The sequence below is a fragment of the Protopterus annectens genome, chromosome 6.part0 (assembly GCF_019279795.1).
Source record: "Protopterus annectens isolate FY-2018-M chromosome 6.part0, PAN1.0, whole genome shotgun sequence".
Lineage (NCBI taxonomy): Eukaryota > Metazoa > Chordata > Ceratodontiformes > Protopteridae > Protopterus > Protopterus annectens.
This window is the reverse complement of record NC_056737.1, coordinates 618,025,860-618,048,920: the sequence shown is the minus strand read 5'-3', so window position 1 is coordinate 618,048,920 and position 23,061 is coordinate 618,025,860. Positions and strand designations below refer to the sequence as shown.

General features: G+C 39.7%; 1 protein-coding gene across 1 annotated transcript in view; it reads left to right on the top strand.

Moving 5' to 3' along the window:
* VCPKMT (valosin containing protein lysine methyltransferase) overlaps positions 1-23,061 on the top strand; it is a 344,404-nt gene that overhangs the window by 32,239 nt on the left and 289,104 nt on the right. Inside the window, exon 2 of the mRNA XM_044074287.1 lies at positions 19,748-19,858. Coding sequence (XP_043930222.1) covers positions 19,748-19,858 — 111 coding nt within the window. The remainder of the gene's footprint in view (positions 1-19,747; positions 19,859-23,061) is intronic.

Below are 23,061 nucleotides of genomic sequence, written 5' to 3'. Positions count from 1 at the left end.
GATGGACTACATCAAAGAATTTGGAGAGAACAGATTAAGCTGCTGTACTGCAGGCAATGTGGCACTACAAGCAGACTTTGAAGAGGAACTTTAGCAAATGGCAAATGATATAGGGTTTAAATGCAAATCGAGCAAACATGGAATGAAACTGAGTACAGAAAAGACACCAGTTATGACAGCACATTGGGGAACTCAAAAGGGAGTTGAAAACTGCAATGGGAAAATAGTGCAAGAGGTTAACTTCATGTATCCAGGAGTTGTGCTTCAGGAGAAGGGAAATCTGAATGTGGAGATCAAGGCTAGTATCAAAGATGCTGCAGCCATCTGGCACGCAGCAGAAGAATGCCATTGAAGCTGAAAAGTGTATAAAATGGGGAGACCAATACTTCTTTATGGATAAAAAAACCTGAGGAGTGAAGGCAGTGCAACTGGAGAAGCTTGAGGTGATGGGAGATGAAGTGCTTGAGATAGGTAGTAGGATGTTCATAGGTTCATACTAGGCTATCTGCCCGAGGGCATTTACAAGCCTAGCCCATAGTTTTGTGGCTTACGCCACCCCTTTAGTATGGGGAACTATACCCATTATTTTGCTGTGCCTCTGTTGAGCAGTGACACTGAGGTAATCCCTGGGGTATATCTGCGATCTCCCATCCATTGGTCAAGATTTCTCTTGAACAAGGCCAGCGAGGTGCTCTGCCTCACATATACCGGGATTTTATTCCACAGCATAGGGAGTCTTTGGGTGATGAATCTATCCCTCCAGCACGTCCTATTAATAGCCGTGTCGAGGTTTAAGTCTCCCGCCCTTGTGGCTCTGACGGATCTAGATTTTTTGAGGTGAAGCATTTACTATGGGACAAAGAAATGAGGGCATCAGAGCTGAAGACACAGTAACCCCCCCTCTCCCAAGTATCAAGAAGGTCATGGAAAAAAGAGGGTGGTGGTTTAGTTACATTTACAGGATAACAGAAGATGATTTCATAAAGCAGATTTGGATTGCACAAGAAAAAAGGCAAGAGGACACCCAAACATGAGATAGATGGATTGTGTGAGAGAAGACCTGTAGCTGTCGGGCATGATTGTTGAAGAAGGTAGGAGAGTGGCTGTGAATCCAGAGAGATAGCAACAGTTGATGCAACAACCTGACCCATGAAAAAATGGGGGGGGTTGATGTTGACAATGAGGCAAGGCCAGATAAATAAAAAACACAACATACATGTATATGCACTTCATTACAAAAATAACAACACTTTTTTCCATTTATCTTTTTGATGATGTATCACTTACCTTTCCTCTTGGCCCATTTCCAGTAATTACCCTCCATTTTCTTAAGAAATAAATAAATTCCTCGTGGTTATTACATTTTTGTGTTATATAAACATTTGCACACCATCCTTTCCAGATTGGTCAGATACTTTTCATAACTAAATTATCCCAAAATATGTATGTATCTTTCATAAACCCACTGTATACCCCATATTTTTCACATCCACATTTACAGCTGTAAATTTTGTATAACATTTTTGAACTAGATTCAACATTCTATTTATTATAGTACATAGATAATAACAAACAAACAAAACACGTTCCAGTGACCCCCTCAACCTTTTGCCAAACATTTTTCTTCGACAGCTTTGTATTTTGCATTACATTTTTCTTCGACAGCTTTGTATTTTGCATTACATTTCTTCTAAATAATTTCTTAACTCTACAGGCACTCCTTTTCTGCTGAATGGTTTAATGGAATGATTTTAACAGAACTCGTAATGGCATCATATGATTCTAGCAATGTCTCCTTCATGCCTGGTTTTGTGGTACAGAGGGAAAATGATCTGAATACAATTCATTTGTCTTGATTTCAGGTAGCAGCTTGGTTGCAGGAAGAACCAGGTAAGTAAGGGAGGATGGGAGTGAGCAGCTTGTGCTGGCTTGCCCATCTGGGGGGGTGGGGTGATTAGTCCGCTGATTGCTTTGTGCAACTGGAGGCTTGAACAACAACAGTGGCAGCAGACCAGGGGACGTGGGCTTGGTGTTTCCAAGATGGTGAAAGGTGTGTGTGTGTGTGTGTGTGGGGGGGCATGTAAAATGAGGACATAAGAGGATGACACAGATGCTCATGTCAGCCACTAGGGGATGGATTAGGGCAGTACAGAAATGTCTCCATTGTCTGCACCTAATATAATGTGGGTTGTTGTTCAGGTGTGAGGAAGTACCATGAAGTAGTTGGGCTATACCTCTCAACCTCTTAGAGCAAGAAATCTGGCCAAAGCCATCAATAATGGGGGGGGGGTCAAAGGCCCAAAAATAGGGGCACTTTTTAAATGTTGCTCTTACAAACTTAAAAAAATTGATAGAGTAACAGTTTTTGCATTAGCATGAATTTTCTGAAGGGTATGAAGTCTGAAACTCAAATGTCTGACATTATTTTCTAATTTCAACCCTCAATAATTTGCCAATGATTTGTCAGAAATCCACAATTTATGAGAAACGGACCAAAAATATGAGGCAAAAATCTGGACATTCTGCATAAATCTGTGCAGTTGAGAGGTATGCACTGGTCTAAGGAGTTGGGTAAATCTCCACAGGGCTCCTGTCTAGGAGGGAGGCCAGACCCTCAAGCTGAGAGGTGTTGGCATTCTAAGTGGAAGTTGCCATGCAGTATGCGACATAAGCCAACCCTCATGGTTGCTTGAATGGAGGCTCCTCCAAATGACTGTCATTCTACTTGAGGATGTCCACTATGAAGGAATGAATGGGCTCAGTGTGATGGGGAGGGGAGCTTGATAGTTACGAAGCACAAAGGAAAAAGTAATGTTTCCTCTGTTTAAAGGAAACATCAAAAATCAATTATTTCCCATAATGTATAATTGCATGAATGCCAGTCACTTTAAACCCACTGGTGCTGACAGTCTTCAAAAAAGTAATGCATGTTGGGGTTTCTGTTTTCTTTGAACATTAGATCTTTACAAATTTTCTCTTTCTGGTGCTTATGGAGCAGAAACCGAAGTCTGTCTACTTTCACTGAGAACTTGCATGTGACTAGCACATTACATAAATGATTGCTGACTTTATGAATTCTAAGGGATTAAGTCAGATACTTGTCACTAGCGTACTGCATCCTTTTGATGAATTCCCATTCTCCTTCTTGGTGTCTGACATTCTTCCAACAGCAAGATATTTGAATTAAGGTGCAGCAATACAAGCTTGATATTCCAGCCTTGCCAAACCTTCAGGGATACAACTCAATTTATTTTGGCTGAAAAACCTTACAGTTTCTCATTTTGAGAAGATTTTGCCTTGATAGCTAAAAGAACTCCATTGATAACCCACCCAAGCTTAGTTCAGTGATGATAGCTGCTTTTCTAAGTTTCAGCAGTTTTCTTTCCCATTGTACATTTACATTCTCCTCTATGAAATTCTTCATACTTCTTGACCAGAACTGACCGCCAAAAAGGCTAGAGGAATTTCTTCAATATTATGACCATATTGCCGTGCCATGTGTCTCCCTGAAAATAAGCCATACCTAATGGGAGTAACCCTGTCAACAAAAAAAGTATAAAGTGGGTGCTTCTTGCTTCCTAGTGTGGGAAGAGCACTTCGGTGGGATGTTAGCTTAGAGGACTGCAGTGCCTCAAAAGTCAAGCACATTAACATCCATGCTGTGAGTGTTGTCCTTTTACCATCCAGCATTGCCTTCCCAAGGATGTTGTATCCATCCTTTCAAAACAACACAACTTTAAACTAGTATCTGAATAAACAAGAAAGAACGTATTCTTATGCACTGTGCCATGAGGTCATGCTGGTGTGACAGTAGTCCATCAATCAAGTTGTTTTCTCACAGCATTTCCCTTTATAGGGAAGGCAAGCACACTAAATAGCATAAGTCACTGCCTTCCGATATTATGCATATGTTCACTCCATTGAACAGTGATCAGGAGAATCTTTTGCTGAAGGAGCAATGCAGTGTACAAGCTCTTTGTATCTGCAAACAAATGTAAATATCCAAGATTGTTCTCCCTGAGCCCTCTTTTTGGGAGGTCTGGTGATGTCTGTCTTCTTTCTCTCATTTTCTGTTATGACGAGGTACATTCAGAAGATGTTCTTCGTGTTTCACTGTTGCAGTCATTACATTTGGGTTATCTGCTTGCAGGTAGCCCTCAGTCAGCCTGATTAACAAAGTCTTGGGTCCTGCGTCGGTTGCTGTCCCTTCCATGACATCAGGTCGTCAGGGGTATAAAACATTGCAGCCGACGCCATTACATCAGTCTTTCTTGCCGTGCGGTGCCCGAAGCAGAAGCAGTTCGCAAGTGCCAGTCATCTGACTCCTGAAATTTTCGTTTTCGAGTTTCAGAACCAAAGTCTTCAACTAAAGCTAAGTACTCCATTGGGGAAACTTTTTCTTCTTCCTTACCAATGTCAGTAAAAGTTAATAATTGCATTATTTGTGGAAAGCAAATGCCTCATAAAGATTTTCATTCGTACTGTATTCCTTGCCTAGGCCCTGACCACGATTACCTTGCTGTCGGTTTTGTGCTTTATTTAATCAGCACACTAGCCGGTATATTTTTGCCTCTAAATATTTCGTTTCTCTGTTTAATTAATTATCCAGAAATGTCGTTGGTTAGCCATCCGACTACCGGGATTCCGAAAAAACGCAAAGATAAAGACAGAGACAGGCTGCCGAGGTCCAAAACTGCCAATGACGCTTCTCCTAAGCCAGTCACCAGTTCGTCGGTACTCAGTGAGGCGCTTTCGCATCCCCTGATGCCCGCTACTTCTGATTCGCAGGCCTCTACTGAGACCCATTCGGAGTCCGGTATGCCACGAGATGCTTCAACTATGGAACCTGCAGATGTATCTACCTTGGATGGGTCCGGAGCTGCTGTGCAGACACTGGCTTCTGAGGGTGTATTCAGGCCTATGGACTTGCATATTAAATCAATGCCTCCTTCTTTACTTAGGCCTAAATCTCGATCCATGCCTAAAAAAACGACGCCCAGGCCACATGCTCAGGCCTCTGTGCCTAAAAAAACAAATGATAAGAATGGCTGAAGATCTAATAACTCTAATCAGGGGTAGCCAACCCCCCCCCCCCTTCTAAGAGGCCTAGGACTGAAGTTGATTATGAATCTTCTGATTAAGATTCTGTTTTTTTCTGATTCTTCTGATGATCTGGATTTGCCTTTATCTACTTATGAAGATTCTGATGCATTGGACTCCATTCCCTCTGCTTCCCCTCCTGAGGATTTTTCTTTTGGGGAAACCTTACGTACTCTGAGAGCATTTCCACTGGGAAAGCCAGGATTTTTCTATTTCAAAAAAGAGGCTTGGGGATTTCCTTCTCCTACCTCAGCATAGGCCTGTAGTTATTCCTCCGGTACTAGACATTGTTGATGATGCTTTTTCGGAATCTAGTTTGGCCCCTGATTCCCTGCCTCCTGCTCCCAGAAAACCTGACAGATACTACAGGGTCCCTGAGTCCCACAAGTTCCTTTTTAAAAATCCTATTTCACAGGGGCCCAAGGGCATTAAGGCTTCTACTGCTAAAAATCCTACCCCTTCTGATAGAGACTCCAGGGCGCTGGATAGATGTGGTAAGAAGGTTTACACTTCTGCAGCCTTGGCCATTAGGGCTTTAAACTGCCAGTTTCATTTGTTAAAGTATCGGCAACATGTTATTGGACTGCTTAAACAGAAAATGATGTTGATTCCTGACTGTGTGGAAAATAAAGAATTACAGGATTTAATGCATTCTGCTGAACAAGTTGGAAAACATACTTTGCAATGTGGTTTTGATTCATTAGAGGCCTCTTGCAGGGCTGCTGTTACTGGGTCTGTGTTCAGAAAGCATGCTTGGCTTAAGGAGCAATCTTGCCTGATCATGTTAAAGCTAAATTGTTAGATGCTCCTTTAAATCAGGACCGCCTGTTTGGCAGCAAGGCTGAGGAAGTTCTTAAAAAGATGGAAGATAAAGCTAAAATCTATGCAAACTGTTAAAGATTTTTTACAAGTTCAGCCTCCTAGATTTAGTAGGCACTGGCCCTCTAAGAATTGGTCCTTTCCAGCCCCTTCCAGGTCTTCAAACCAAACCCAGACACAGCAAAACCCCAGGTTTCAGTCCCAGGGGACACACAGAACTAAGCAGTGGGGGGCCTCCACTTCCAAATTTAGGGATAATAAGACTCCCCCCTATGGTAAACTATCTCAATGACTTCCTTTTAAAATTTCCAAGCACTTCTCAACTGACTGCCCCTTTTGGGGGAAAGATTGCTCTTCATGCAAAGAATTGGGAACTCATTACCCAGGACAAATGGGTTTTAAATATAGTGTCCCAGGAATACAGATTTCGCTTTCACACCTTGCCAACACCAAGCGGGTGGCCGGACCTTCCCCCAAATCAGTGAACAGAGGCCCAAAAACAAGTACTTTCTCTCTTAAGCATGGGGGCTATTTAACTGGTACCAGAAGAGGAAAAGGGACAAGGTTTCTACTCGAGACTTTTCCTGGTACCCAGAAAAGACAATTCATGGCATTCTATCCTGGACCTGTCTACTCTAAACACCTTTTTGGAGATTACAGAATTCAAGATGCTGACTCTTCCCCAGTTACTTCCTGTGCTAGGCAAAGATGCCTGGTTGGCAACACTAGATTTAAAAGAAGCATACCTGCACATCCCAATCAGGGAATCTCGCAGAAGATACCTATGCTTCAAAGCAGGCTACACGCACTATCAGTTCTCTAAACTGCCCTTTGGCTTATCTACTGCACCCAGGGTATTCACAAAGTGCCTAGCTCCAGTTATTGCATTTTGCAGGCAAAGAAATATTCAAATATACCCATACCTGGACAATTGTCTAATTCAGGCAGAAAGCCAGGACATACTTTTGAATCATCTGGCCTCTGTACAAAGGGTTCTAACTTGTCTGGGGTACACCATAAACGAAAAGAAATCGCAACTGGTACCCTGTCAACAAATTGTTTTCCTGGGAGCAAGCTTGAATACAACTTTCCAGATGGCTTACCTCACACCAGAGAAACAAATTAATTTGACAACCTACTTCAAACAAGTGGCCACAAAAACCCTGCTATCTGCAAGACAAATACTGCAGGCCTTGGGGTTCATGGCCTCATGCATTCTTCTAATTCCATATGCAAGATTGCATATGAGGAAACTACAGTGGTATCTAAAAAGCCTATGGTGTCAACATTCTCAGGACCTAGAAACAATGATTCCTATCATACCTTGCCTACGCCTAGAGTTCCTTTGGTGGGCAGAGGCCTGCCACCAAAACAAGGGACTACCTTTCACACCACCCCCTGCCACCCAAACCCTAACAGATGCATCAGACTATGCATGGGGGGCTCACCTGGCAGGGAAGTGCATTCAGGGCAAATGGAACCCAAGTCAAATGCACCTGCATATCAATCAAAAAGAAATGTTAGCTGTACAGAATGCTCTGACAGCCTTCAAGGACCACATTCTTCCAGGACAACTAATGGTAAAGATGGATAACACCACTGTTATGTGGTACATAAACAAGCAGGGGGTTACACATTCTTACCCCCTCTGCACACTAGCCATGGCGTTGTGGAACACAGTCTTGAGCTACCAAGTGCACCTACAAGCTCAATTCCTGCTAGGAAATTTAAATACACTGGCAGATGGACTAAGCAGAAACCTCATGGACCCACACGAGTGGAAACTGGAACCAAGGACTTTCAACATGTTGACAAGCAAATGGGGGAGCCCAGATATAGACCTGTTTGCCTCTTCCCCAGAACTACCGATTGAACAAATTTTGCACAAGGACTTCCCACAAACAAGCCTGGAAAGTGGATGCTGTGTCCTTCAGCTGGAAAAACCTATCAGTCTATGCCTTCCCCCCTCTGCCTGTGCTCTCCCAAGTACTACTAAAAATCAAACAGGATAAACCAAGGATGATTTTGATTGCTCCAGACTGGCCGCACCAACACTGGTACCCTCTTCTGCGCAGTGTGTCACGGTTATCTCCATGGCACCTGCCTAAGACTCCTTCCCTGCTGTCTCAGCAGGGGAACCAGATTCTGCACCCTCCGCTTCTAACACTGAACCTTGCAGCCTGGCTAATTACTTAATCTCTCCTTTACCATCCCTCAGAAAACCTGTAATGGATATCTTTTTAGAGGCAAGGAGGCCTAGTACTAGAAAATCATATGCTGAAAAATGGAAAAGATTCTGTGCCTGGAACCAATCTCAAGGGATGAGCACAGTAACACCCAATTTACCTCAGATTTTACAATACTTAACTGAAATGCTTCACAAGGGCCTGTCTTTTTCCTCCATTAAAATCCACGTCTCAGCTTTTTCAGCTCATTATAACACAGAACCTCCCCTCTTCTCTCATCCACTCCTCAAGCAGTTCCTCAGAGGGGCCAAAAGTTTGAGACCACCCAGGAGAGCTCCAACCCCAGCCTGCGACCTTAACTTTGTCTTGGAGAAACTCACTCTACCTCCTTTCAAGCCAGCTGCTACTGCAAACTTAAAATTTCTTTCTTGGAAAACAGCTTTCCTTTTAGTAATCACTTCAGCTAGAAGGGTATCTGCATTACAGGCCCTTATGGCAGTGGAGCCTTTCATCATCTTTCATGCGGACAGGGTGTCCCTCAGAACCAATCCATCCTTCATGCCCAAGGTGGAATCCAGTGTGACTTTTAATCAGTCCATTCATTTGCCAACCTTCTTTTCCAATCCACAGAATAAAGAGGAACAGATACTGCATTCCGTAGATGTGTACAGACATCTTAGATTTTACTTGGACAGGACTAAACCTCAAAGGAAATCTGAACAACTGCCGGTGGCATTTGCTACAGGGGTAGAAGGGAAGGCTATTTCAAAGGAAACCATTTCAAAATGGATAAGCCATTGCATTCATTTCTGCTGCAAGCACCATGGAAAACCTATCCCCCAGGCGATTAGACCTCACTCCACCAGGGCAGCATCTAACTCCGCATCTAACTCTACAGCCTTTCTCAGAGGCGTCCCTACCAGGGACATCCTAGAAGCTGTTACCTGGAGTTCTGTACATACTTTCACCAAGCATTATCATTTGCCAATTTTATCTAAATCCAGAGCTGGCTTTGCCACTGCAGCCTTGCAGGACCTTATAACTGGCCCTAATGCTATCTAAATTCCTCCTCCCAACCATAGCTTTGGGAATCTACCCAAATGTAATGACTGCAGCAGTGAAACACGAAGAACATAGTACAGTTGTGTACACTTACCATAAATGTAGATGTTCAAGTGTATTCACTGTTGCAGTCCTGGTTACCCTCCCTCCAGCCCCCTAACTTCTTTTGGCTATACCTCTACTTTCCTTTGCTATGCTTAAAAGCCTTTTTGGTGTATTTGCTTTTTTGTTGGAGGTATATCTTTGGACTTTTTAATTGCTTCCCATTAGGGGGGCACCTGACATCTGGGGCAAGAAAAACTGATGTAATGACATCAGCTGCATGTTTTATACCCCTGACGACTTGACGTCATGGAAGAAGGGACACAGTGAATGCACTCGAACATCTACATTTATGGTAAGTGTACACAACTGTACTTTCTGAATATTCGAGGCCTAGATAATTCTAAATATACCCTATCTGCCCTGGCAGACCTGGTTCCCTGTTCTCAGCAGTGTCTTCTCTGGCTGTCAGAGAGGCTTGTACTTTCCAGGAAGTTCATATCTTACTGATTAACAAAGTCTGCTGTGTACCTGTACCTGTATGAGCTCCTTTCTTACTTTGGTCAGATTTGGGGACATTTCTGCATCAACGGTCTGAATCTTTGGAGACCAATACATATTTGTTAGTTTCTGTAATATTTTGTTACAACTTTGTTGCAAGATGTGTTTCTTGGGCTGTGTGTGGATTGCCCTGTGACAGAGTATGTAAAGAATTACCTTTATTTTATTTCATTGTTCCTGTGTTTTTTCCTGGAGTTTGAGAATTGTTGACTCACTGGATTTTCTATTGGAATATGCTAGGAGTTCATGATATTTCATTTTACATTTGTCTAGGAAGCATGAATTATGTGTCAACTTTGTGTCTGGCAGCTGTTTTGCTTTTAATATCAGTATTACATTCCCATTAAATTATCTTAACATTTTCAGAATTCTCCTGAGCTGTAGTCTGGCCTATTATTGTTAGTTTTTTGTATTTGTCCATTTTACTTTGGTTACTGGCAAGTTAAATAGTGTATTGCATACATGGTATATTACATATTTATTGTATCTTAAGCTGTTTTATGGTGTGACATTGCTTTGCTTCTCTCTGTCTCTCATTTTTCTTTTTGTAGAAGAGCTTGGGAGATGTGCTTCATAAAAAAAAAAAAGAAAGTGAAGCTGTGTGGCTTAAACACGGGGTACAAAGCAGCTGCCATTCCCATGATTCCATTTATTTACCTCCCTATTAAGTTTTTACAGTAGAGTTTCAAAGTGCAGTGGACACGAGTTCCCAGGAACTATAATTTTGCCCTCTGCATACTTTAGTGCTGTTCTAAGGTGGTAGTAGTCATCATTGCATCTTTTAGTGGAACCTCACAACCCAACTGACCAACATGTACTTCTGCCAGGCCGTGGGGTCCATATCGGCAATCATCTGGAGCATTTCTCCCCGGGCCTCCGCTGAAAATAGGCTCTATGGAACCTAGTCGGACTTTCCCGGTCAACAAATGTTAAATAAATAAATAAATAAAAATAAATAAAAAATCTGATGCTGGGGTTATGGTACTACAATGAGACCAAATGTTTTAAAGATAAGGGCTGTATAATTAGATTTTCAACATTTTTGAGTCTTTGCTTTTTTTGAAAAGTCTTATTTGTTGCCTGAGAGTAGTGGGGTGTGCAAACAAACAAAGGAGAATAGGGTCCAGCAACCATCAGTGAAGCTAAAAGGTATAGGGTTATGCAATTCAAGCACACATCACTTGTGAGCTAAGCTGTTTTGCAGACAGGCATTTTCATGGTTGCTTAAGCCTCATGAATGGTCTCTGTTCCAGTGCTTATTCTGCTTCTTGTTTAATAAATGGGGACAGCCAGTAATGCAGTCTGTTTGCATGGCCAAACAGACATTGTTTCGTATAATGCAGGGTTGACAGTTTTCAGGCAGCAGTGATAGTGCCATGGCCCACAGGTCTCCTCTTCATCTTTTCTCCAGTAACTTTCATCACTAGGCTCATTCATCGAGTGACAAGATTTTTGATTGCCTTGTTTGACCTGGTAGATTACTTCAGAGATTAGTTTACCTATACATTTTCCTCATGGCATGCAAGAATATGTTATTTTTTTCCCATCAAACTGGAGTAATTCTAATTTACACAGGTTGAATCTGGCAACATGTGATACCTGTCTTTCCAGTGGTGGTTAGGGGTCTGTATTGTTCAAAAGTGCATTTTGAATTTTAAGCGCAGTTCAGACGCCTTCTACTCAAAAGACTTTATACTGACAAATGGCAAAGGTTTTTTTTGGATAGCATAGCACACTAAGAGCTGGTCACTGGTATCCTCCCTAGGTTGTCAGTTTTCTGCTTGAGCCTCTTGTCCTGTATGTCTAAAGCTGGAGGGTTTTGGCTGTTGAGCACAATTTCTTCTTCCCTTCCTCTTTCACCTTGGCAGGTATCTTTGTTGAATTTCTTCTCTGATATAAAGGGTCTTTGGATTCCAAACATATTTTATGCTATGCCAATGCTTATCTCAAGGATTTAGCTCAAAAAATGCTAGAGGGCAGAATTGGGTCTCTGCCCTAAGTAGGGCTGGAGCTTTACAGAGCAGTCTTTAATGCATGGAGGCACACATTGTACAGACCTGTGGTCAGGTGCAGGCATTTTTGTTTACTTACACAATACTTTGCTGCCATTCCTTGCTGAATGTTTACATCTTTCCCACTGATACGATATCATGCTATGTATGATGCATATGTCACATAAGTGTTGTACTTTAGACTCATAATCTTCCCACTTCCCTAATGATGTTTTAGTCTGGAGAAAGGCCAGGAGGATTCTGCATACGATTCCTTCCCAGAATGAGTGACACTAAGGCTAAAGCTGGAAGGTTGTATTCATTTCTGCATGCTATATCTGGATTGGAAAATGAAGCTAGTACATATAAATTCCTAGGATAGCAAGGGGAATGTCTGTATTTGGTGAAAGCTCAGGAAACATAAGGTTTACACATCTGAGGGTGAAGAGAGGAGCTATAGTATTTATACATTTTGGTGTTTGGAAAGCAGATGCATGTGGTAGAGGTGAAGAAGAAGGACAGAGCACCTGGTGGGATTTAGAGGTGAGGAGGAAGGACAGACAGAGCACCTGGTAGCATTTGGAGGTGAGGAAGGACAGACAGAGCACCTGGTGGCATCTGGAGGAGAACATAGGATTGTCATTCAACAGTTTTGCTTTACCTTGGTCATAGCAGGACCCTGATACTTACTGTTTATAAGTTCTGTGGAAGTCTGTGCCATTTGGAGAATATGGTTGAATAGGGATAACCTTACAAAGGCTAGCTGCTCACAGGAACTCTGCACAGTAGATGATCCTTGATCTGCATATTTATATGTTTTAGGTTACTTAACCATTTGTGGTATGTTTTTGTGAGACAAGTTGGACAGTTAAGTTGCATCTAATATGCTAGGCATGTTTGACTTATTTTAACACTTGATTAATATTAGCATAAGAACCAGGGTATTCAGACTTGCTGAGTAAATTTCAGTTAACTGGCTAGTAAGTGCACTGGCTGGATGCCAGAAAAAAAAAAAAGAAATACAGAGGACCTGAAGGAAAATCAGCTTCAGAAAGGGGAGAAAAAACACTGACTGGGAAAAGTACTGTAGCTGTTCAGCAAAAAAAGTGCAAGTTCCAGACATGACTTCCAGTAACCTTGAGGAAAGTATAAAGCAACTGCATACAGACCTGCCTAAAATAAATGAAACACTGGTGGAGTATATCACCTCAAACAATAAAAGGCTGGAAAAAAATGGAAGAAGTGAAGTAGATATTCAGATCAGGTGATAAAACTACAAAACTCAGAAGTGGAATGAAAAAAAGGCTGGCTGAATATTGGACTGCACAAGAAGAGATGTTTCAAAAATAATAGAATTAGAGGACAGAGCATGTAGGGAAAACCTGAGATTGTCTGCTGTACTTGAGAAGCTGGAAAGAACAGACTATTAATTTCAAGAAAGCACAAATAAGCAACTGGACTGGTATTCCACAACAGGAATTGTTAATTGAATCGGCACATTGTGTGTATGCTCCAAACCTGGCTGTGAGAAAACAACCTAGACCTTTAGCAATAATTATGCAATCCCGCCAGCAGGAGGAGTTGATTCTGTGGCGGAAGGACAAAGTACTAAAAGTGGGAGACAGCAGAGAGTTTGAGGAGAATGACGGACTACTCATTGTACACCAGGCAAAAGAGGAATAAATTTATTCCATTATTTAGGGAATATCAAGAAGCAGGTGTGAGATTCAAACTGCTGTACCCAGCTATCTTCAAAATATTTTTCCCTGGAGGAACAAAAACATTTTTTGATGAAGTTTATGCTTAGGAAGAAATACAAAAGTTTGTCCAGCAAGAAATGAGCTGTGAAACAGAAGGAGATTTTGCTTCTTGTTCTTTTGGTAATAAAGACCACAGAGAGACTGCCAGTGAAACCTTTCCCAGTGTTTCAACGGAAAATGTTTGAGAGAGGGGAAAAAAGCACAGGAGTTCATTAGAAGAACTGAGAGTATACTGGAGATGAAGCAGAGGTAGAGTTTTGGAGATGGAGATAACAGGAATAGAAAAAGAAAATTTGGAAATATTAGACTTAACCTGGGCTTGTTAAACTTGCCCTACTTCATGTCATTAACATTTGGATGCTAAAATCCATAACTTGGAAAATGACAAATCTGGGATTACAAAGCAATAATTATATTTTGAAACAGGACAGAACAGGAACATTTGAAATATTGGACTTTTTTGGACTTTGTTAAACTTGTAGTGGACTCTAAAGCATATGACCAACTTCACATCATTAATGTTCAGAAAAATACTTGGGAGAGGGGAAGAGGAGGGGAAAGAGTTAACTGTAAGTAAAACACATTTTTTTCCTTAGAAGTAATATTTAACTGATGCATGATTTTCTTTGCATGTTAAGTAAACTTTTTATCAGCTATTTTTTCCTTAGAAGTAATATTTAACTGATGCATGATTTTCTTTGCATGTTAAGTAAACTTTTTATCAGCTATTTTTAAGTGTAATGGGGATACTAATGTAAATAAGTGCTCCTGTTTTTCGTTTTCTTCATTTCTCCTCTCTTTCTTTCTTGTTCAGTTTTAAGAAATGTAGGCACTATAATGTGAAAAAATATGATCTGGCTAAAAGAGCATGACAAAAGAAAATTTTGTGTGCTTTTTCTCATTCCTGCATATGGGGATGACTGGGTTAAGGCCATTAGCTTTATATAGCAATACATTTTAACAGAAATAAAATAAATGTAAGAGAATATGGAATATTCTGGTCTCGTTTTTCTAGCATACAATCTGATAAAGAGAAATGGCTTGAAGAAAATGTTTTCTGAAAGCATTCAAGTGTTTCCCGGCTGAGAGAGCTATAAAGGTAAGGCAAAACCCGACAGCATTTACTAGAATCACAGGCTCTACCATGCGTCTTAGCATGGATAATCTTTATTTCTATTTAGCTCGAGTCTGTGTGTGACTGTCCGTTTGAAACTTTTGTTCCTATTGGGAAGGTAAAACCTCAGTATTTGAAGATGCACATGGTTTTATAGGTTCATAGGTGTGTACTAGGCTGAGCCTTTACAAGCCTAGCCCATAGGATTACACTGGCATTGTGCCACCCGACCTTGGTTCCCAGTGCTTCTGTCGAGTAGAGCCACTGGAGTGATCCCTGGGGACAATTTTCTATTTCCCATCCACTCATCAAGATTTCTCATGAAGAGGGCCAGTGAGGTGCTCTGTTTGACATGTATGGGAAGTCTGTTTATTTATGGACTAGACTTCCCATACAATGAATCAGCCCTATCAAGTCTCGAACCCAGGACCCTGTACACACTACTCAGAGCAATGTACCACTATACCATCTGAGCTGTATTATTAATTTAATAGGTTTTAGGGGGGTGTTGGAGGCGTGTGTGTACTTTTGTTTGAGGGTTTTCAATAAAACAAAGCATTCTGTAAGGCTGAAATGGAGATGACAAACAATTGTATAAAAGATTAACTTGCCAAATAGTGTATGCATTTAATACAAAAGCTGTTATACATAAAAGGTGGGAATAATAATCCCTCCAGAATATGATTCTTTCTATAATGGCTTTAAATGTTGATGGTCTCACAGAAAAATACAAAAAAGGAAAGAGTAGTGAACTACATTAAAAAAATGTAGAGTGCAAATAGCTATGCTACGGGATACACACCTGGAAAGAACTGAACATGTGAATTTGATAAAATAAAGGTTTTCAGGATGGTTATTCAGCGGAATGCCTGGGGCAAAGTAAGAGAGGAGTACTTATCTTAATTGCAAGAGGAGCTCCAATAATAATAGAAGAGGCAAAAAAGACAATAATGGTAGATTTGTAGTACTAAGATGCTACTGGCAAGGGAGGAGGATTATACTGGCATGTATTTATATTCCACTGAAAACTGTTATAATGGAGCTTCAGAAAATTCTGCGAAAAATAATCAGCTTTCAGCAAGGTGGACACTGGAATTTGATTTGCAACAATGAAGATGCGTCTGGGGGCCCAAAGGGAAAGTACAACAAAGGAGGGTAGATTTTTTTAAAGAAATGTATGAAAATAATTGGCATGGAAGATGTGAATTTGGTACTATGAGTTTGGCATGAATATACATATTATTTCCCAAGAAACACAAACTGGGCTAGGCTAGACAATTTACATTTCACAGGAACATCTGCATTTAATTGAAGGTCTTGATACGTACACAATAACTATTTCAGATCATGCGGAAATAATAATTAAAATAAAAACACAGGGTAATGAAATAAAAATGAGACACTGAGGGTTTCCCACTTATCTGTTGAAAAGAGGAATTTAAGGAATGGGTAGTGGAAATTATTCAGGAGCTATTAAAGAAAATAGAAACTTCTGAAAGTATAGCTAAGGAGTGGGATAAAATTAAAGTGGAATTTAAAAATAGGGTGAAAAAAAGAAAGGGAGATATGGTTAAGAAGTAACAAGAATTATTTAAAGGGACTGACAAATGTTAAAATATTGGAAAATAGGGGGAATCTCACAGAACAAGAAGAGAAGCAACTGCAGAGTGCTAAACAGAAAATAAGGAATTACCTCAATAATATACATGAGTTCAAAAGATTGCTGTTAAGCAACTGTTTTTCGATAACTCCAGAGCACAAAAACTTTTAAAACAATGACTCAGGCAACAGAAAGTAGAAAGGACTGTCACCAAGCTTACAGAGCCTATAACAAGGAAGATAACGATGGATCCTGTAGAAGTATTAGAAATATTTGGAAATTCTATGAAAGTCTGTATAAAGCAGAGAAATATGGAAATCAAGAAAAGTTACAAATGGAAATGTTATGGAAGAATTAAATATGCCAAGGTTAGAGGTAGATGAGGCTCAATTACTAACTGGATAGGAGGAGATGAGATAAAATGGTAATGTATAACCAATCTACAGGAAAGTCCCCAAGAATAAATGGTATTCCTGTGGAAGTTTGGAAGCTATGAGGGAAAAAACTGAAAAAGATCTGGAAGGTTTTGTTTAACAGTATTTTACGAAAAGAAGTACTAACATCCTGGAAGAAAGCTTTGGTAGCTGTAATACCTAAAGAGGGTAAAGATCCATCAGCTCTGTCTTCATACAGGCTAATTTCAATACTAAGTCATGTTTCTAAAGTGTTTGTTTATAATGGCTAAAAGAATGGCAAAAGTGATGCCAAAATTGATACACAAGGAAAATGTGGTTTTGTGGCGTGGAGGCAAACATTTGACAACAGTAACAGAACAGTGATGACCCAGAGGGAAGCAGAATGTAATGAAGTACTACTGTTGGTGGTTGGTCTTGATGCAGAGAAAGCATTTGACAGAGTAAGCTGGGATTTTATGAGAAGAGCATTGGAAGTATTTGCATTCCCTGATAAAATTATGAAGTTGATTAGGAGGATATATGAAGGATAGGAGGCAAAAATTAAAGTGGGTGGGGTCCTCTCTGATAATCTCTGCTTGAGCAGAGGAACCAGGCAGGGGTGTCATTTCTCCCCTTTATTTGTATTATATTTAGAACTATTGCCAAAGAAAATGAGGGACTCAGAAATTCAAGGATATAATTGGTATTGTAGTCAAGAAAAGCTGGCTCTAGAAAATGGAGGGACTCAGAAATTGAAGGATATAATTGGTATGGTAGTCAAGAAAAGCTGGCTCTAGAAAATGAGGGACTCAGAAATTCAAGGATATAATTGGTATGGTAGTCAAGAAAAGCTGGCTCTATTTGCAGATGACATTATTGTATATCTGACAAAACCGGAAAGGGACATTACAGTGCTGTGGAACGTATTGAGACAGTTTCATACCTTTTCAGGATACAAAATTACTGAAGCTAAAGCAAAAGCAATAATGGTAATTATGTACCCACATACAAATTGATCCAGCAATATCCATATTTATGGGGGCATGATAAAATGAAGAATCTAGGAATATGGATTAAAATGATCTGTGTGGCAGCTAAGGATATGCTGGAAGAGACTAAAACGGTAATACAAAAACTGAGAAAATGGAAGCCCTGTTATATGGATATGGGTAGTAAGATACAAGCAGTTAACATGTTTTTAGTATCTTTAGTCTTCTACAAAGGTCACACACATTTTATCAGAGGAGAAGTTGTGGATAGCAATTAAATATGGTGCTGAAGGATTTTATTTGGGCGGGGAAGACGGCAAGAGTCAATTGGGATAATCTTATTCTTCCAATAAAACAGGGCAGATTGTGATTACCTGAGTTGAAGGGGTATTTCAAAGCAACATAGTTAAGGCTCTTGTGTATATATATATATATAGCACAAGCAGAAAATTATAATTCAAAGTGGAAAGAGATGGTGATGATGATGAAACAGGGGGGGGGGGCTCAAGTAACGGGGAAAGACTGGGATTTTGTATGCAGACTTTTAAGGAGAACAGTAATCATAAAGAATATTATATTCATAAAGTAGCTGAAAGTCTTCTAAGAACTAAGCCAACACGGGAATGGTGAAAGGAGTTTCTGCTGATAGGGATGAGTGCAATTAGGGATACAGACAATAGGCCAGAGGGGGCAGGAATATATTGGAGAAAATGGCAAAGGAAGTAAGGTATTGGTAGCAAATAAGTAGAGAGGTAAAGTTAGTAGAATGGGAAGTCTCTGAGAACTTATTTGGACTGCAGGTTAGAGATTGCCTTCCATATGAAGAATTGATATTGTAGTATAGACAAAGAGAAAGCAAAAGGGAGGTCCTACACAAAAGACCAGCACTGGTAGAGTTCTTAGTAGAATCTAGAACAGAATTTGCCATTAAAAAAAGAATAATTAGTAAAGCATTTAAAATATTGCATGATAACTATAAGAATCAATCAGAGGAGGTTAGGAAGGATTGGGAAGTGAGATTGGATAAGCAATTCACAAAGAAACAATGGGGGATATATGCATGTCATCCAAATATGCAACAAAATCTAGATGATTTAGGATCTTTGCCTGGAAGTGTTTACAAAGATAGTTTTATGACCCAAGCAAACTTCAAATTTTTTTTCCTCAAGTAGACCGCAAATGTCGGAGGCGTGATGCAGAAGAAAGAGGTAACTGGTAATTTATTTTCTTGGAGACTAATGAGTTGGCCAATTTTAAAGATTTCCTGCAGACTGCTGTGTCTGAGATGCTGGATGAGCAAATTGGAGTAACTAGGGAAATTATTTTTTTAGCTATGATACAGAATCGGAATTATGTAGACATAGTAAGGCCTTGCTGATTTTAATTATGATGGCTGCCAGAAAGCAATTACTAGAAAATGGAAAACAAAGTTTAAACCAACCTAGTAGAAGTAGAGAAGATCGTAACAGAGATAAATCAACTGGAACTGGGATCTTTAGAAAAGGATAGGAGCAAATTACATAGGGAAAAACTGGGAAATGTGGGATCAATACATGCAGAAGTGGAACAAGGTTTAAAAGAAGGCAGGATTTGAATGAGCTTTGTAATGCTTGACTGACAGTGACTGATATGTTAAAAGTTATGCATAATGTTTGCAGCTACAGTTGTGTTGGTACAATTTGTAATGTATAATGTTTGCAACTGAAATTGTGTTGCTATGGTTTATTTTCATTTGCATAAATTTGTTTGCCTATGTAATACATGATAATTTAATAAAGATGTTTCTTTTTCTTTTTTTTTTAAGACCAGGGTATTGAGACTGTTGGGGATGTTAAAAATTTGTAGGATAAACAATGCAGTTTTATGGGGCCATTTATAGTCTGTGGATTGGCACCTTGTTTTCAGTAGCAGAACTGAATCTCTCTTCATGTTTTAGAATTGTGTGTGTGTGTGTGTGTGTGTGTGTGTGTGTGTGTGTGTGTGTGTGTGTGTGTGTGTGTGTGTGTGTGTGTGTGCACGCGCACATGCCCATGTGCATTTTCAGTACTAGTACATTTTGAAACTTTAAGGCTGTAGAATTTTATTGCAAAAATGTTTTTAACAGATATATTTTTTTTGTTTGTTTTAGGGCTAATGTTACAGTAACAGATCTTGAAGAGTTACAGGATTTGCTCACAAGAAATATTGAGGAAAATAAGCATCTGATCACAGGGTCAATTGAAGCCAAGGTACTGAAATGGTCTGTATTTCCATTTTTTTTATTTTTCTAAATTTATTTGTATATAATAAGTCAATTTAATAGATTGTATAGGTGCATAGGCAAGTACTAGACTAGCTGCCCTTGTGGACTATTTTAAGTCGAGCTATTTTCCCTTTCTCTGCTCAAACTAATCTACCGAATTTGGTTGTAGATTGGCCTTGCCCATCCCATTGTTAATAATTACATGTTACTCGTAATGAGAATAACTCCAGTTATACTACAGATAATTTGAGGGGACTTATCCATAGGATAAAGCATTTAGGAGCAGTTTCTGTCCATTAGTAGTACAGGGAGCAGTCTTGGAGTAAATTTTCTATTTCCCATCCATAGATCTAAGTTGTTGTTGAATGTGGACAGGGATGAACTTTGTTTTATGTGGATGAGGAATCTATTCCACAGCAGCGGTATCCTCTGTGAGAGTTATCTGTCCCTCCACACTGTTTTCCTGATGTTGCAGAAGAGGTTTTAATCTCTAGACCTAGCATTTCTGACGTTGTTTGTCTTGCTCATGTACAATTAATCCATTAGTAATGGGTTAGAGGATGCCTTGTGTGTCAGACACATAACCTCTTAGCAGTCAGTAGGATACCGAGTGTAGTGACACGGCTTTGAGTCGGTTCATGTTGGACATGTTGTTATGTAGGCCTTTTATCCTTTTAATAAGGTACATGTGTATGCATTTCAGTTGTTACAGGTTTCTGGACAGATGCATGCCAAAGGGGACATTAAATTCAATGAGTGGCCTAATGAGGGCTGAGTAAAGAGGGACAGTGACATCCCTAGATCTAGACAAAAATCCCTTTGTTTATAAGCTATGCAATATAGAAAGGACCATAATAAACAATAGACACATGTTGATCAAAAGTTAGGTCACTGTCCACATAAGTTCCCAAATCCAAATAAAACTGTATGAACTTCCGTGAAACATATGTTTACTGTAACATTGCCAGGTGGGAAGATGAATATTTTACTCACAGCATCTGTTGTGGTCTTTAAAATGGTCTGATTACTTCCTATGTGGTGGCATGTGCAAACATAAAATACATCAGAAGAGGCAACCTCTCAAATCAGTGAAAGGTAGTCTTATAGATCGCCACCTATAATATAGAATACAAATTGTCAACGATGAGAGGATGCCACAGATGTGACAAGAAACTGTATCTAAAGTAATGTCTCAGTGTGATACCACAGGTACATTCCTTCAGTGGCTTAGGAAACAAGTCAAATAAACTATTGAATTTTGGCTTTTGCTGGCACAAACCATGCTGTATTCAGCTGCTTGATTGCGTTCATAAGGAACGTTTGTGGATCATTAAATTGGGTGCCTTATTTCTGGACTAAATGATTTATTTGATTGGATATGGAGGGGGAGATGTGTCTGATGTCTTACCATATATATTTAAAGGTATGTATATATTGTATTTTATGTTTGCTATTTACACTGAAGAAGGCTTGTGCAAAACCGGTTTGCATATGTGTGGATATGTTTGTGATATTTATTTAATATCACATACATTATTAAATCTGAGTTCACTGTTTTCCTGCGCTGGCCATTTTTATGGTTTGATTCTTGATTTTTTTGGCTCTGCACTGTTGCCGTACTTGCACATCTCAGAGGTTGTTGGACTTTAAGGATTCCCTGCAGGATGCATTGTCGGAGATGCTGGGTAGGCAGATTGTTGTGATGAGGGAGATGATTTTTCTGAGCTATGATACAGAATCAGAATTGCCTAGATATGGTAAGGTCTTGCTGTCTCTAATTATGGTGGCTGCCAAAAAAGCAATTACAAGAAAATGGAAATCAAAATCTAAAGCAACTATATTAGAAGCAGTGAATATAGTAACAGAGAGAAAACAACTGGAATTGAGATCTTCAGGAAAAAGATAAGAGCAAACTACGTAGCTAAAAATGGGAATTATGGGAACAATACATACAGGGGAGGAATGAGGTTTAAAAGAAGTCAGGACTTAAATGAGCTATGTAATGTTTGACAGAAAATGATTGAGGAGATTATAAGTGATGTATAATGTTTGCAACTGGGAGTGTGTCAATATGGTTTGTGATGTAAAATGCTTGCAACTAGGATTGTGTCGGTGTGGTTTGTTTTCATTTATATAAATGTATGATTGCTTATGTCATAATTGATACCATGTTTCTTTTTTAAAAAAGGGGACACAAATTGAATAATTTATGTAATGTTGCTTAGGTTATATGATGTATAACAATGTATGTTAATTTTAACTTGGTAATACAGTTTGATTACTGTATTTGTAATGTATCTCCTCTTCAGCTGCAGATAGAACACACAAAGGATGGTTGTCTGTCTCAGAGGTGTGTTTTACAATATTTCTAACATGATTGTTTACTGTTCAGAAAGGCACTTAAGTTATTGTTGCTCTTGCTTAAGATGTATGCTTACTTCTGTACAGATTTATATTGATTTTTGCTGTATGCTTCCATTTATTAAACAGGAAAGCAAAGCTCAGAATTTCATACTTTTATTGTAAGTAAGCCATCTGTGTTTTTCTTTGATGTAAATTGAACTGCAGAGACAGTGTGACTTCCTTCCAGTGGCTACATTTGTGTCTCCCTCTATAGCATGTCTGTTTGGGAGATGGGTACTTTATGCAGCCTTTTTTTACAATTTCTTTGTATTCTCTGATGTTAAATTGTCAAACTCTCCTTCATTCTTGCTGGATGGGTTCGGAGCCGATCCTCGGCTCCGACTCGGCACTTGCTAAGCTCGAGAGCTAATTTTACCAGCTCGAGGCAACCCTATATCCCATGATGCAAGGCGTGACTACCCAGATCTCATTTGCCGCTTCGCGAAGAGGTCTTCTTTTACCAGCTCAGGTAGTGTTTTTTGTGATTTAACTTTCTACAGTTAAAAATCTTCCCTTTTCCAGCCTATTTTTTCTCAGTATTAGAGTTAGTCTTTCTATAGCTATCTCCTTAACCCTATACTCCCTCAACCTAATAGGTTTAGTTATATTCCCCTTCAGGCCTTAAGCTTCCCTTTCCTTAATTCCTGTCAGGGTGTTTGAGTGTTGTACTTAGTCCCCCCCCCTTCTTCTTAAGTTAACTGTGTGGGTGAACTTTGTGTGTGTTTGTGCACTGGATATAATTATGTCCAAAGAATCGAAGGTCTCAGGCTTCAAGAAGTGTGACTCGTGCTGTCAGA